This window comes from Nelumbo nucifera, chromosome 7 (genome assembly GCF_055504915.1).
Source record: "Nelumbo nucifera cultivar China Antique chromosome 7, China Antique-T2T, whole genome shotgun sequence".
NCBI classification, from domain to species: Eukaryota; Viridiplantae; Streptophyta; class Magnoliopsida; order Proteales; family Nelumbonaceae; genus Nelumbo; species Nelumbo nucifera.
This window is the reverse complement of record NC_142655.1, coordinates 42798560-42813068: the sequence shown is the minus strand read 5'-3', so window position 1 is coordinate 42813068 and position 14509 is coordinate 42798560. Positions and strand designations below refer to the sequence as shown.

General features: G+C 36.7%; 1 protein-coding gene across 3 annotated transcripts; it reads right to left on the bottom strand.

Annotated features, from left to right (window-relative positions):
* Positions 1-7705: 7705 nt before the first annotated feature.
* On the bottom strand, positions 7706-14027 carry LOC104590817 (AUGMIN subunit 1-like). Of its 3 annotated transcripts, none has more exons than XM_088891087.1 (7): positions 13625-14027; positions 13419-13551; positions 13201-13335; positions 12990-13113; positions 10708-10845; positions 10469-10623; positions 7706-8371 (listed from the first exon to the last, which is right to left on the bottom strand). In XM_088891087.1, exons 1-6 carry the CDS (start codon positions 13884-13886, stop codon positions 10516-10518), a joined length of 900 nt encoding a protein of 299 aa, XP_088747213.1. In that variant the 5' UTR covers positions 13887-14027; the 3' UTR covers positions 7706-8371; positions 10469-10515. The 3 variants fall into 3 exon arrangements, with proteins under 3 accessions (XP_088747213.1, XP_088747214.1, XP_010247872.1); XM_088891088.1 differs by having other exon boundaries at positions 10509-10623; XM_010249570.3 differs by lacking the exon at positions 7706-8371 and having other exon boundaries at positions 10253-10623.
* Between the last annotated feature and the right edge of the window lie 482 nt (positions 14028-14509).

Below are 14509 nucleotides of genomic sequence, written 5' to 3'. Positions count from 1 at the left end.
AAGAAACATTTCCTTTCTTGGAGTTCTCCATTCTGTATGTTTGGACAATCTTGTCAATGTAAGCAGACCCGGATAATCCTATTATCCTCTTCGATCTATCTCTATAGAGTCGAAGACCCAATATGTAGGAGGCTTCTCCAAGATCTTTCATGGAGAATTGCTGTGAAAGCCACACTTTCACCGTAGTAAACATTCCTACATCATTTCTAATGAGTAGAATGTCATCTACATACAGAACCAAGAATGTAACCTTATCCCCACGGGTCTTCCTATAAATACAGGGCTCATCTGAATTCTAATCAAAGTCAAACTGTGTGGCGGTAGAGTCAAGCCGGATGTTCCAACTCCTAGATTCTTGCTTAAGTCCATATATGGATCGGTTGAGTTTACATACCATGTGTTCCTGAACTGCAGCTATAAAGCCTTGCAATTGCTGGATATAGATATGTTCAGTAAGATCCCCATTCAGGAATGTGGTTTTGACATCCATTTGCCAAATTTCGTAGTCGTGGTATGCTGCTATAGCTAGCAGGATCCTAAAGGATTTAAGCATGGCCACAAGCGAAAAGGTTCCCTCATAATCGATTCCCTCTTTCTGAGTGTATCCTTTCACCACAAGACGAGCCTTATAGGTCTCAACTTTACCGTCGGAACCCTTCTTCCTCTTATAGATCCATTTGCAACCAATTGCCTTTACTCTAAGGAGTGGATCTGCTAGAGTCCAGACTCCATTGGTCTCCATTGAGTCTATTTCAGCTCTAATGACATCTACCACTTCAAGGAATCTGTCCAACATAGCTTTCGAACAAGTCACGGGATCCTCCTCACTAGTTGTGGCTTCCACCAAGTAAATTTCTTGGTCATAGTTGTAACGAACTGGAGGTCTGGAAACCTGGGTAGATTTCTAAGTTGGTTATTTTCTAGAGCTGGTGGGACATCTCCCACTACCCCTGGGCTCTCCTCATCAAGAGCAACTTCTTGATGATGATTATCCAGGATGTAATCTTCTTCTAAGAAATGGGCATTTCGACTGCAAAACACATTTTGCTCTTTTGGATCATAAAACAAGTAACCTATAAAGCCTTTGAGGTAACCTACAAATTGGCAACAATTGGTCTTGGATTCCAATTTGTCAACACTAGTTCTTTTAACATGTGTTAGACAACCTCAAATCTTAAGTGTCTTACACTTGGTTTCTTACTGGTCTATAGCTCGTACGGAATCTTAGGAACAGATTTGGTTGGAATCAGATTTAACACGTAAATCGCAGTCTCTAATGCAAAACCCCAAAAGGATGTAGGTAACTCTGAGTGGACGAAAAGTGATTGAACCATATCTAATAGAGTCCGATTTCTCCTCTCTAACACACCGTTTAATTGTGGTGTAGCAGGAGGAGCTAGTTGTGATACAATCCCATTTTCCTTTAAGTAATCCCTGAATTCGTCAGAGAAGTACTGGTGGGTGTCAAATCCAACCAAAGATAAATAGTCTTGCTCCAATTAAATAATTTGTAGATAGTGATGAGCAAAGTCATCTCCATAGGGATTGGGTGGATTTATTTCCAAGTAAACAAAGTAAGGGGATTGTAAAGCTAAGGAAAATAAGAAAATAACAGAAAGCAAAAGATCAAATCGATGGGAGATAGTTTCCAGTTGAAGGGACAAGTTCAGCTTTGATTCTTATCATTGATCATCGATGCAAAGATAGATTCATATGTTTACAAATAAATTGGTTATAGTCATTAACAAGCTCTAACAGCCAGTCTATACTCATATTATTCGACAACCAAAACAAGTTCTTTGATTGCTTCTCTTATTAATACACAGTCCTAAACAAGCTCTTAGGATTTAATCTATTGATAGCATTAAGAGGGGAGAGACCCAATTCTGGTCAGCGATCTCACAAGCTCGGACCGTTTAAACCAGATCATACATTTTCCTAACATAGATCGAAAACTTTTTTGCAATCAATTTCTGTTAGTTACCACCATGATTGAACCTACCAATCATATATGAAACTGGAGGTTCAATCAGCCATTGATTATTTTCATTGAATGAGCAAGGGGCCCTTCTTGCTTAATCAATAAAAATAATCCTCACAGTTAATCGCAGAAAACATATGAATGCCCATAAACAATGAATTGAAATAAAAATCAATTAGATCTCACAATGTTTATAGAATCAAAGCTTCCCTAACCCTTTAACCATAAATAAAAACCTTACAGACACTTCACGATAAAATCGCAGCTTCCAGATGACTAGGGGCGAACTCTACTTCTTCCTCCTTGGTTATTGATTGCTCTTCTTGAAGGCTGAAGCTCTCTTGGAGGATTTGATGATGGCCCTGAGTGCTGCCCTAAGTGCTAGTTCGCCCCCCTTTATATAGAATTAGGAGGGAGATGTCTCCTTCTCCTCTTAGGAGTTCTTTATCCATTGGGAGATAATGCTTAGATTAGATCTAATCTACTCCTATCTCTTAACTGGTAATCCTAATCTCTTTTATCTTTCTAAAAATACAACAAAAAATTGAATCTGATAGGACTCTTTGATGTGTCTTATTCTTGCATTTGTATTGGGCTTCCTTAATGAATTAGGTCGCTGCAAAGCTTCTCTACGAACTGGGTTTCAACTACGAACTGGGCTTCTCTTCGGGCCCGATTTTGACATCGATGCAGTCTAAATCTATCAAAACTCAAAACATGAAAGTTGTAGAGTTTTTCTTTATCTTTCCAATGCATCTTGAATCTTCTCAATCGGAGTCCGGATGGGAGAGTTATGCCCAAATTATCTCGCAGTGCCGAAACTGTGTAAAATTACCCATTAGCCTTGTTTTTCCCATAATGCCTTCTTTCGTGCCCTAAATCGAAATACAAGAATAGTGAGTCCAATTAAATACTAATTAAGTATAAAAGACTGAATATTGAGGGATAAAAATATGATAATTTTTATTCTCATCAGGTACTCGTCGCCTCGATCTGATCGAAGGGTCTTAAATTCTGTCCCTAACTGTTTCACGACTTCTTGTCTTAATTCTTTGAACTTTTCAAAAAAATCATACTTATGTCTCATTAGATACACGTAACCATACCGTGATTGATCATCGGTAAAGGTTATAAAATAAACATGTTGGTTATGTGTCCTAACATTCAGGGGACTACATACATCAATATGTATAAGGTCAAGTGTGCCTGTAGATCTTTTAGGCTTACTAGTAAATGGCCGCTTCGTCATCTTACCCTGAAGGCAAGGTTCACAAGTTGGAAGATCTTCTACAATTAAAAAATTCAAATGATCATCATTTACCAACCTTGTGATACGATCTACATTAATATGGCCAAGTCGATAATGCCACAGGCACGTGGGATTCACTGTATTAGGGGTCCTCTTCTTGGGGATTATTTTCGATATAGTTTCGGTAATGTTTGTTTCCAGAGAATGATGGAAAACATAGAGACCGTTCTCAAGTTCTCCGTATGTGAGGAATTTGTTATTCCGTTTAATAGTAATCACACTACTGAATAAGATACACAATTTTGAGACAAAAATCAAATTTCTTCTTAAATTAGGTACAAAAAAACAATCTTTAAGTACAATTGTTCCTTCTCTGAAAACTAGTTCTACAGTTCCTATATCTGTAGCTACAACTGTTACAGAAGTCCCCAAGTAGAGCGTCACTTCTCCGTCACTCAGTCTTCTGCTTATCTTGAACCCCTGCAATAAGTTTCACGCATGAGTTGAAGCCCCAGAGTCAATACACCAGGAAGTAGAAACTTGTTTCTATCCTTTTCAAACAACTCAATTGCTTTAGAAAGCCCAATGATGATTTCTTCATCTAAATTAATCCTTTCAGCATCATCATAGTAAAAGCTTGTTGCGTGCAATGGCTGGAGGAGTTGACACTCCCACCTCTTATCAATGATTTCAAAAATGTGTTTATATTTTTCCTCATATCCACCAAATGCACTTGCAATGGCTTCCTTTGCCCTATCCATGGCTTCATAAATGTAACTCATTGAAGGCTTGTTCCCATGGTCCACCAATCTCAAGACCCACACAAGTGGACTACACACCTTAAGTGTGAAGATGACGTTATTCCCAAAAGTGGGCATCATCACCATCTCCTCTACCCTTTTACCCTTTATTTCCTTCACCCACTTGCTTTCATTCAAATCCTTTGAATTAAAAAGATCTCTCAAGTTCTTCTTCTATTTATAAATGCTCAAAGTGAGAAAGGAAGTGGCAAAGCGGGCCTTTGCTGGCCAAAGTAACTCTCTTTGGTTTGTGTACTTCCTCATTAAATTTAACAACCTCGGATGTTTATAAATATATCTTGTAAGTTCAATAGCCCTTTCAATTGTTTTACTTATAATTGGCAACTTTCCAATATCTTCCAAAATCAGGTGTTTTGCCATCAAAAATTTCCCTAGAGGCAATAACATAATAAAATAATCAAACATGTGTAAATTGAAAAATTAAAGACTACAAAAAATAAGAACAAATAACAATAAAGAAATTATAAAAGTAAAAAAAACTTATCAGCTAAAACATAGTTTGAAGCATTGTCTGTGATCACTTGAAGAACATTCTTTGCCCCTATTTTCTCCACCATCTTGTTAAGTAATAAAAACAATCTGTCAGCTGTTTTCACCTCATTTGAAGCATCAATACTTTCTATAAACATGGTCCCAGCACGACTATAGACCAAAAAGTTTGAGGGTCCTGTTTTTTCTATCCATCCACCCATCAGACATTAAAGAACAGCCCCACTTTTCCCATGCCTCCTTGTGGTGCTACAATAATGTCTTTGTGTGTTCCACTTCTTTTTTCAAAAGAGAAACTCACATCTCATTGGGGGTTTGTATCCCGGCCCATATTGTCCAACTGCCTCCAACATTGCCTCAAAACTTTTTAAACGAATGGTATTTAAGGGAATACCTGCTTGATAGAACCATCTAACAACACGTATAGAAACTTGTTCTCTTACGTCTTTGTTATATGCATCACTAATGGTTGTTTGCTTCAATCTCTTCTACTCCCTTCTCATTTCCACAACTTCTTAGTCATAGACCCCAAAGGCCTAGTCTTTGAAGTTGCATTTACACTACCAGATCTCCCTTGGCCACTAACTCCAAGTATGTGAACATCATCTTCATCTTCAATCATATTCTTAAAGTCATCAAAATCTAAAATGTGAGTGCCCTCTTCTTCCCCACTCATTCTTTCTTTCACAGATTTTTTTTGTTCATATAAGCCAAGATCTCTTCTCTCACATCTTTAGGACATTTAGTACAAGCTTTTGTATTCCTCCTACCACCAATGATGTGTTCCTTGGCTCTATAAATTCCCCCATTAGTAATTTTTTCACGAAAATTATATGCCACTGCATTGGTATTCTTGGGATCTTGCAAGTGACAATATCTCTAAGCTAGATCCCTTCTATTTCCTTGAGTTCCTTGGCTTTCTTCCTGACTAGCACTCACATCAGCCATTTCTTATTAAATATTCTTGCACAAAACTACAAAACACTAATGATAAAATTAAAATAAATCAGTAAAAGAAATAAATAAATAATGTATAAAATGATAAAATTAATGGAATCAGGAAACCAATGGAAAGAAAAAAAAAACTAAAAACAAAGAAATAAAGCAGGGAGGAAGAAAGGGGTTGTTTTTAATGCAAACAGCAACTGTGGAAGAAATAAAAATAAAGTGGACATGTGGAATTGTGAAAGAAAAAAAAAAAAGCAAAATCAAGTTCTTGTGAAGCCCACAGTGCTTTGTGAAATAGGAAATCAAATACTCCAATTGTTGCTTTTGAAGAATAATATTGATAAAAAGTTCTATGAAAAGGCTGTCTATTGTTTATTCTTTTTCGGAAAATTCAATGTTACTAATAAAGAAATTCAGAATTTTAGTATTTTAGTTCCAAAAGATTAGGGAATATTTTTTGTTTATAATGATTGCAAAAATGTGCCCTATTTTTCGTGCAAAACTGCAAATACAGTGAAGAAGATGAAGGGACGTAGCCCCTATTTTTGGTGCAAACACAGTGAAGAAGATGAAGGAGTGGAGCCCCTGTTTTCGGTTTAAAACAGTGATGGAATCATTGAAAAAAAAAACAATGAACAATAAGAAAGGAGGAAGAGGGGCGGAGCCCTTATTTTTGGTGTAAACATAGTGCAAAAGAAGGGTAGAGCCCCTGTCTTTCGGTACAAACACAATGAAGAAGAAGGGGCGGAGCCCCTGTTTTTGGTGCAAACACAGTGAAGAAGAAGGGGCAAAGCCCCTGTTATCGGTTTAAAACAGTAATGAAAAAAAATAAAAACAAGGAAGAAAGAGGAGGAGGGGTGGAGCCCCTATTTATGGCGCAAACTAGAGAGCAAAGAAGAAAAAAAAAGTAAATAAACAGTGAAGAAGGCGAAGGGGCAGAGCCCCTGCTTTCGACTTAAAACAACAATGAAAAAAAAATCAATGAAATGATGAATAAGGAAGAAAGAGGAGGGGCAGAGCCCTCGTTTTTGGAACAAACTAGAGAGAAAAAAGAAAAAAAAAAGTAAATAAACAGTGAAGAAGATGAACTGGAAAAACAGAAACGAACTGGAAGAAGAAGACTAGGGCGGAGCCCTTGTTTCACAATCCAAAACAGTTCTAGAAGAAGAAGAAGATGAAGATGAAGAGAATACCTATTTTCGATTGAATATGGCAATAGTACACTATTGTTCCTCTTGGAGTTCAACCATGCAATTGTTGTTCTCCTTGAGTTCCTTCCTCTTCCAGCCTTTGCAAGAAAACAGTTCGTCTCCCTCTTTTTTTCTTGTTTTAGGAAATTTTCTTGATACTTTCCCCCTCTATTTTTATTATTTTTACTATATGATATGCAATAGGTTTAAAAAAATAAAAGAAAAACACTTTTTATAGATGCTAACAATTATCTATTAAATAAAAATATACAAAAATTTGAAAACCTTGATAAGACACTCGCCTGGGCCACCTGGCGCTTGGCCTAAGGTGCACGCCTAGGCACCAAGGCGAGCGCCTTCCTGAGGTGCATGCGCCTTAGCTTGAGCGAGGCATATGGCCTGGAATGCACCTCACCTCTGCACCTAGGCACGCCTGAGGCGCGACTTTTAAAACACTGCAAGAGCCTGGTTTGACAGATTTAGATTGGCTCCTGAAAGGTTTGGTTATGTACAGGCCCACTCCGATCATACTCTTTTCATTAAGAGATATGGTACTTCTCTCACCCTTCTTGTAGTGTATGTTGATGACATTGTTGTGACTGGTTGTGATCCTGATGAGATTGATTCTCTCAAACAATTCTTTCATGCGGAATTTGAAGTGAAAGACCTTAGTGATCTATATTATTTCTTGGTAATTGAAGTGGCCAGCTCTAGACATGGTATCTTTATTTCATAGAGGAAATATGTCATTGATCTTCTTAAGGACACTAAGAAACTAGGAGTTATACCCGCAGACACACCCATTGAGCTAAATCATAAGATAAGTGTTGAAGGGAGTGAGCCTCTTGTAGACAAAGCAATGTACCAATGACTAGTTGGAAATCTCCTTTATCTATGTCTCACTCACCCTAACATCTCTTATGCTGTTAGTGTGGTCAATCAATACATGCATTCTCCTAAAACCACTCATTTATTGGCTATGGAAAGAATCTTTGCTTACTTGAAGAAATGTCCAGGTCGGGAAATACACTTTAAAAATAATGGTCATATGAAAATTGAGGTGTATACAGGTGCTAATTGGGTCGGCTGTGTTGATGATAGAAGATCGACTTCAGGATATTGTGCTTTTGTCGGAGGTAACCTTGTGTCATGGCGTAGTAAAGAGCAAAATGTTGTTGCCCGTTCAAGTGTCGAGGCAGAATACAGGTCCATGGCCCATTGTGTGGTTGAAGTGTTATGGCTAAGATCTCTTCTTAAGGAAATAGGGATTGAGTATGAGAAACCGTTAAAGTTGTATTGTGATAACCAAGCTGCTATCAATATTGCTCATAATCCCATCCACGAGAAAGTTGCTTCTCAAGATGTTTGTTTGCCCTATGTCGCCTCTGATATGTAACTTGCTGATCTCAGCACCTATTCATGAACTAACTTATTATACAAACCATGAGGTAGGTAGCAGGGTATTTTTGTCCTTTTACCTAATGTTATGTTGAACATATAAATAATACTGCCTTGGGCGGCAGTAAGTGATTTTCGCCCATCACTCTCTTGCTCTTCCTCTGCTCTCTTTCTCCTTTCCTTCCTCCTCTTCTCTTCTTCTCTTCTTCTCTCTTCTACTTTTTTGTTTTCTGTTTGTTTTGTACCCAGAAGTTCTGCTAACAGCAGAAACTTCAAGTAATAGTTCTCACAGGCCCTGTAATTCAAATGAACAGTCATGCCAGAAATTAAATGAAAGACAGCCTTGTGGTTGGAATAGATGGTCTACCAAAACAAAAAAAATCATTCCAATACAAAGTATTTCACAGCAGTGTTGAAGAAACAACAATATGGATTCTGCATATGGTCTAGAAAGAAGTGTATAATTCCAAGAAAAAAAAAGGATTAAAGGACAATGTTCTAGTAAGTATTTCCAAAATTCTTCAACTGTTCAAATCAGTTATCTTCTAGGGGACTATATGTAAATATGTTTACTGTTTAGACAATTAATGAATTATTTATCTTTTCTTCTAAATAAAAAAAGAATGTCTTGACTCTGCAATTTTTCCCAATTTATTTACTTTCGAAGCACATAGCGTAACCAGTTAAAACAAGAAAATACAAATTTTCATACCAGAAATTTAGAAAACTATCCACCAAAAATTAGGTGACCAAAGGATAAGATGTCCAACCATCCAAGTAAAATCCCAGAATTACTTGTCCAGAATGAAAATCAGAGATACAACTAATAAATTATACTTAAAATATTAAAAGAAAATATATTGTTCTGAGCTGAAACCCAGTCCAAGTGTTGTGCTACTCAGACGTGTGGCTGTTGTTGTATGCTAACCAACGAACAAAACTAGACTGGCAACACCCTCTTCTAAAGAGCAATTGCTGAACACTTTGGCAATCGATAACCACAGTGGCAGATTTGAGTTCAACTAGGGCATTGTGTAATGAAATTAGTAATACAACAAACTGAGATGCACAAAAATAAAATAAGAAATGTATCCAAATGAATCTGAGGCTCTAACCTTAATCCCAACTACCGAATAATCCAAGCATTGGGTTGAATGCTTCTTTCTTTCCTAACCGTTCCTGGTATTTCAAATCTCTTGAGGGTAAAGAAAAAAGGATTTCTATGGGAGAGAAAGAGAGGAGGAAAAGATGAGAGTAAAGAGAACGTACAGAAAAGAAATGGGAGAAAAAAGAGAGAAATGAGAAGAAGAAGAATGAACAGAGGAACCACGTTTTTCCTTGTGAGAAAGTGAAGTCGTTCAGTTCAGCTGAGAGAGAAAAGAGAGGAAGAAGAAAGAGAGAAAGTTTTTGTGTTGTCAAGAGTGAAGAGTCTGCCTAGAGAATTTTCGTGTTGTGCACACAATGGTGTTTGAGTGCCAAAACCTAAATTAGCGACTACTTTCAGGTCCCCCAAAAATTGGAAGAGCAAAAGAGGCATTAAAAATTGCCTCTAAAGTATCCAATCAATCTTCCCTCTTTGATATAATACAGAGGCATTTTTTCTTGACTGCCTCTGGCCAAGTGCCTCTAACATAGGAATTCTAGTAGTGATAATAATGGTAGGTTTATTAAGTTTAATGGAGACAATATTCAAAGGGCAAGAACCAACTCATCTGCTTTCCTGAGGGAAGACAATAGATCTGCTTCAGCATTTCATCATGGAGAAATGCTGAAGTAGATAAGTTGTCTGATTCTTATCCTTGTACAGGGAAGCATAGCCATCTCCACATTCCTTCAATTTATTGGTTAGAAAATATCTTCAGTGGCATACCACATTTGATGTTTTTGTCCATAAACATTTTTCCATTTAGGTGTCTATGTAGATTCCATTCTTTGTAAATTTAAAAAATTCTTTTAGAATCGATATCCTTGTCAAAGGAATAGACTTAGCCCTAATATCTTGATAACCATATTATTCAAATAAAGATATCATTTCAAGCAAAGAGCACCACAGTGTTGACTACTGAGCTAAATATGAGACCATATGGGCCATGGTAAAAAAAATGAGACTCAATGGGTGGTGTTTATATTCCTACATTATATTTCCACTTTGAGACAATTTTCCAATAAAAGAAAATTCAAAATGGCTTATTCAAAGTGGCTTTGTAAATTCATACTGAATTAAAAGTTTAAGGCCCATTGGGTGAATAAACTCTTGCATATGTTCTGCTTCTATATGTTGAAGTTATGTAACTGTCTCATCATTATCTACAAAAGTACCTCCATTGCAATAGAGATAAACTCACTAGTAGCTACAAAACCATATTGTCTTCGTATAAAAAAAAATGCATACATGGAATTGATGCACCACCACTAAATAAGAGTATGTCTACCAAAACATTATTCTGTAGTGGCCAGAGCTGAATGTAGAACTTCTTCAAGGTATTTCTCTGCAGCAGCATATTGCCTTCTTTTATCCTCAATAGCTAAAGCAGCTAATGCTTTGTCCTGCACAAATAGAATGTTCTGAGATTTAATTTACCTTTATACAATACAAAAATAACTAGAATCCATTTTGACTGAGATAAGTACAGGAGGCAAATCTTGGTAGCTTCTCAAGGTATCCATGATAGGCTTTGTCATCTTCTCCAACTCCTTCTTATGTTCAGCCATTTCAACCAAAACCCCATGGCTAATCTCTGGGGTGTAGCCCACACGATTCAATAATGCCTGGTTCCAAAGAATAAGAAGTATGAGAAATACATAATTTAAATTATGATACATAGAAACACAATGGTCAGAAAGCTCAATGTTTTTACATGAACAGAGAACAAAGGATCATCTTAGAGACTGGTGATAGAAAAAATATGGCTGACATACCTAATAATCAGATCAAACAATGGCATAAAAGCTTGAACAAAACTTAACATGAAAGAGATTATGCAATTTACAAACACATGACAGACAGCATCAACTTGAATACATAAGTTCACAATAGCAGACAAGCAGCAAGTTACCATTACAAGACAGCACAATGAATTTTAAGAAAATTCCTCCAAGTAACTGGTGTTTATCTCTAAACTGGTATATCATGTGTGGATTGAGTGGTGAGACTGCTTTTCACTTACTAAACTCCTACCCTTTTGTCTGTTATATTTGGGGATGGTTCTTTTCTCTTTTTAGTTGCAGATAGGGATGGCAATTTCACAGAAATTTCAAGGTATCTGACCCGTACCAACCCTAATAAGATCCATTTATCAAAACTATATAGGGTTTGGGATTTTAGATCAAAACCCTATAGGGTTTGGGACAGGTTTGGGTTTTGACTTTAGGGTATCCGGTAACTGAACCTAATTATACTTAACACAGGTACCTACTCCCAATACCCAATTATAAACCCGTATATATGTTATTAAATATGTCTTATGCATTTTAAAGAAATAATATACATAGTAAATAAGGTTGAGAGAGGATTCAAACCCTTGCCCTTGTATCCTATTAAGTATTGTAGGAATCTTTAGCACTGGCCTACCACACCATTTCTACTTGAGAGGGGGATCACAATTCTTATGTGAAGTAAAACCAGGTGCAACTGTGCAAGGTTCAACGTATCAGAAAATGCAAAGAATACTAAAGAGGCAATTTAGAGAAACGTATCTGGTTTCTAGATATGCTTTAGATAAACATGGATATGGTGGAAAAATTAAGATAAACATGGACACGCAATGGAAATTCAAATATATATTAAAAATGTATGAATTAATATATAATCTATAACTCTAATAACTCTATACATAAGAATTAAGAAACATTTATTTTAATAACTTATGACTTTATATTAAGTGTAATTTCGCCATAAAAATGGAAATTGTAAGCTATCGAAATATCCCAAAGAAAAGTTAGCATGCATAGCTTATCAAGCTAATATTATACACCTCGTTAAGATCATGTAAAAGGTTATGAAGTTTAAAATAAACTAAGTTTAATAAATAATGATAATATGTCATAGTAGAAAAATTACATTCTCTTATGAAATTAGTCACCCAAAAACATCTATTAAATGGATAATTGGGATTATAGAGGCAAAAAGCATTCAGAGCTAGTTTGATTATGGCTAAAGACCAAGGTATTTGCAAATGAATTTTCTGTACTTTAAATAGGCATGAATATAATATGGTTGCTCATCAATGCCATTTAGCAAGATAGTGTGGAGTGCTCTAGTGGTTAGAATATGACAATATGTATGTTTCAACTTTCAATTAATCCATTCCTACATAATTTACTCAAAATACCTGTGCAAGAAATAATCCATTAAGTTCATATTATAAACAAAGCTTACATAGATAACAAAAAATTACAACATAATATCAACAGCTCTAAATTTTATAACAGGTGAAGTATTAGATGATTAAATCCATTCCAACATAATGGAATTTATTCAAAATACCTTTGCAAGAAGTAATCCATTTCAATGGCACAAAAGGCAGATGAATTCAATAATCCAGTGTAATGGCACAAGAAGCAAACTACTTCAAAGTAGATATGCTGCTAAAGTATGTATTTTGTAAAGGTTACAAAGTCAACATTTAGAGAAAACCAAAACAGTAATTTTATATAATGTTGCAGTTCTTGTTCTGTTAAGGCATGACACATAAACCATTTCTCATTTCAAACATGAATATCTTATTCCGAGGCTAAATTGATTAAAACTATAAGCAGATTAAGTTTTGCATGCCCTCAACATTTTTTTTTTTTAGTTCACCTTTAATTTGGATTCAAGATCACCAAAGGTCAAACCAGTTAAGATTCCCCCTTCTGAACTTGGTAGAAAATAGAATAAAAACACAGTAAATACGGAGACAGTAAAGCTGTACCTCATAATTAGAATATTGTTGCAAGTATTGCCGCTCTTTCGATGCCATAATTGCCAAATTTGTCTTCCACTGAAGCATTTGAGCCTCACAGGCAGGTACATCATCTTCCAATTGTGCAAGCGTTCTACAAACAAAGGAAAACATTTATTTCACAATTTCTTCTGTTAGAATATACACAAAATATCGGCTGACAAGGATTTAAAGATTAAACCTTTTCAAATAAGTTAGCCTTGCAATCGCCTTCCGAGTATAGTCAAGGAGCACTTTGGATTCTTTCTGTACTTTAGCCCTCTTCTCCTCTACCCCAGTCTTTCTCAAAGAAATATCCGCCATTGCTACAAGAAAACTGAATCCATTTTCACATCATCATTATCTTACTGCTTCAATATTCTGAAACACAGATACATAAGAGACAGATGGGGGGCTCACCTACTCATTTCTGTATCTCTTATATTTAACAAATTTGCCACATTCGCAAGAACCTGTGCTGATGCAATAATATTGGACGACAAGCTCTCTTGTGCCAATCCCGCACTCTCCAATATCTCCCTGATTCTCGCAGCTGAAATTGTATAAATTCGGTATAAAATAAAAGACAGTTAAGCTTTAATAAAAAAAATGTATAGAGGTAGAACCTTGGGAACGGTATTCTTGAGCTTTCTGTCGGAGATCGGCGGCAAGGATTCCGGCGGCTTGGGACTTGGCTTGGGAGGTAGTGGCAATAGAATGCAAATGAGCGACACTTCGAGGAGTGTATTCGAATTCCGGAACGTCCTTGCCGGCGGCATCAAATTGGGAAGCGAGCCAGGATTTAACTTCGGCGATTCGGGCAGTGTCAAAACCGCTCTTGGATTCCGATCCTGGAGTAGGATCGGCAGTGGAAATCAGATCACTCATTCTTCTCAAAATTCGTATCTTTCAAACCTGCAACCGACGGGGGAGGTATGAATATGGAACTCCGGGGAATTAGAAAATGGATTTTGACATCTTACCACCTCTCACGGGATTCAAAAGATAGGAGCGGGGGTTGAGAAATGAGAACTGAGAAGACTTTAAAGCGAAACGCAGATAGCTGATGTAATGCACGGCCCACTTTTTCGGGCCACCCGCACCGTAGCGGGCCGGCACTATTTTTTCTTTTTTTCTAAGAAAATTTGAAAACAAAATGATGGACAATAATATATATTAAAACAAGGCTCGAGTTCGGCTCGCCAAGGTAGTACGAGGTTCGAGCTTTGTTTGAGGTAGAATCTTGAACTCAAGCTCGGCTTGAGTTAAAAACAAGTAAGCTCGAGTTCAGTTCACGAGTCTCATGAGTCGAGTTTTATTAGGCTTGGGCTCGGTTCAATTAACAAACGAGTTTATAAATTGGGCTTAAGTTCGATTGAAAGCTCGATTGAAACCGAACCGAGTCAAGCTCGAATAGCTCGTGAAGAACTTGCCTCGTAGCCACCTCTAATCAGGAGTGAATAAAGTTGACTAAAACTCTCAGAGTCTCACTTGTCATCTAAGCCTTGTCC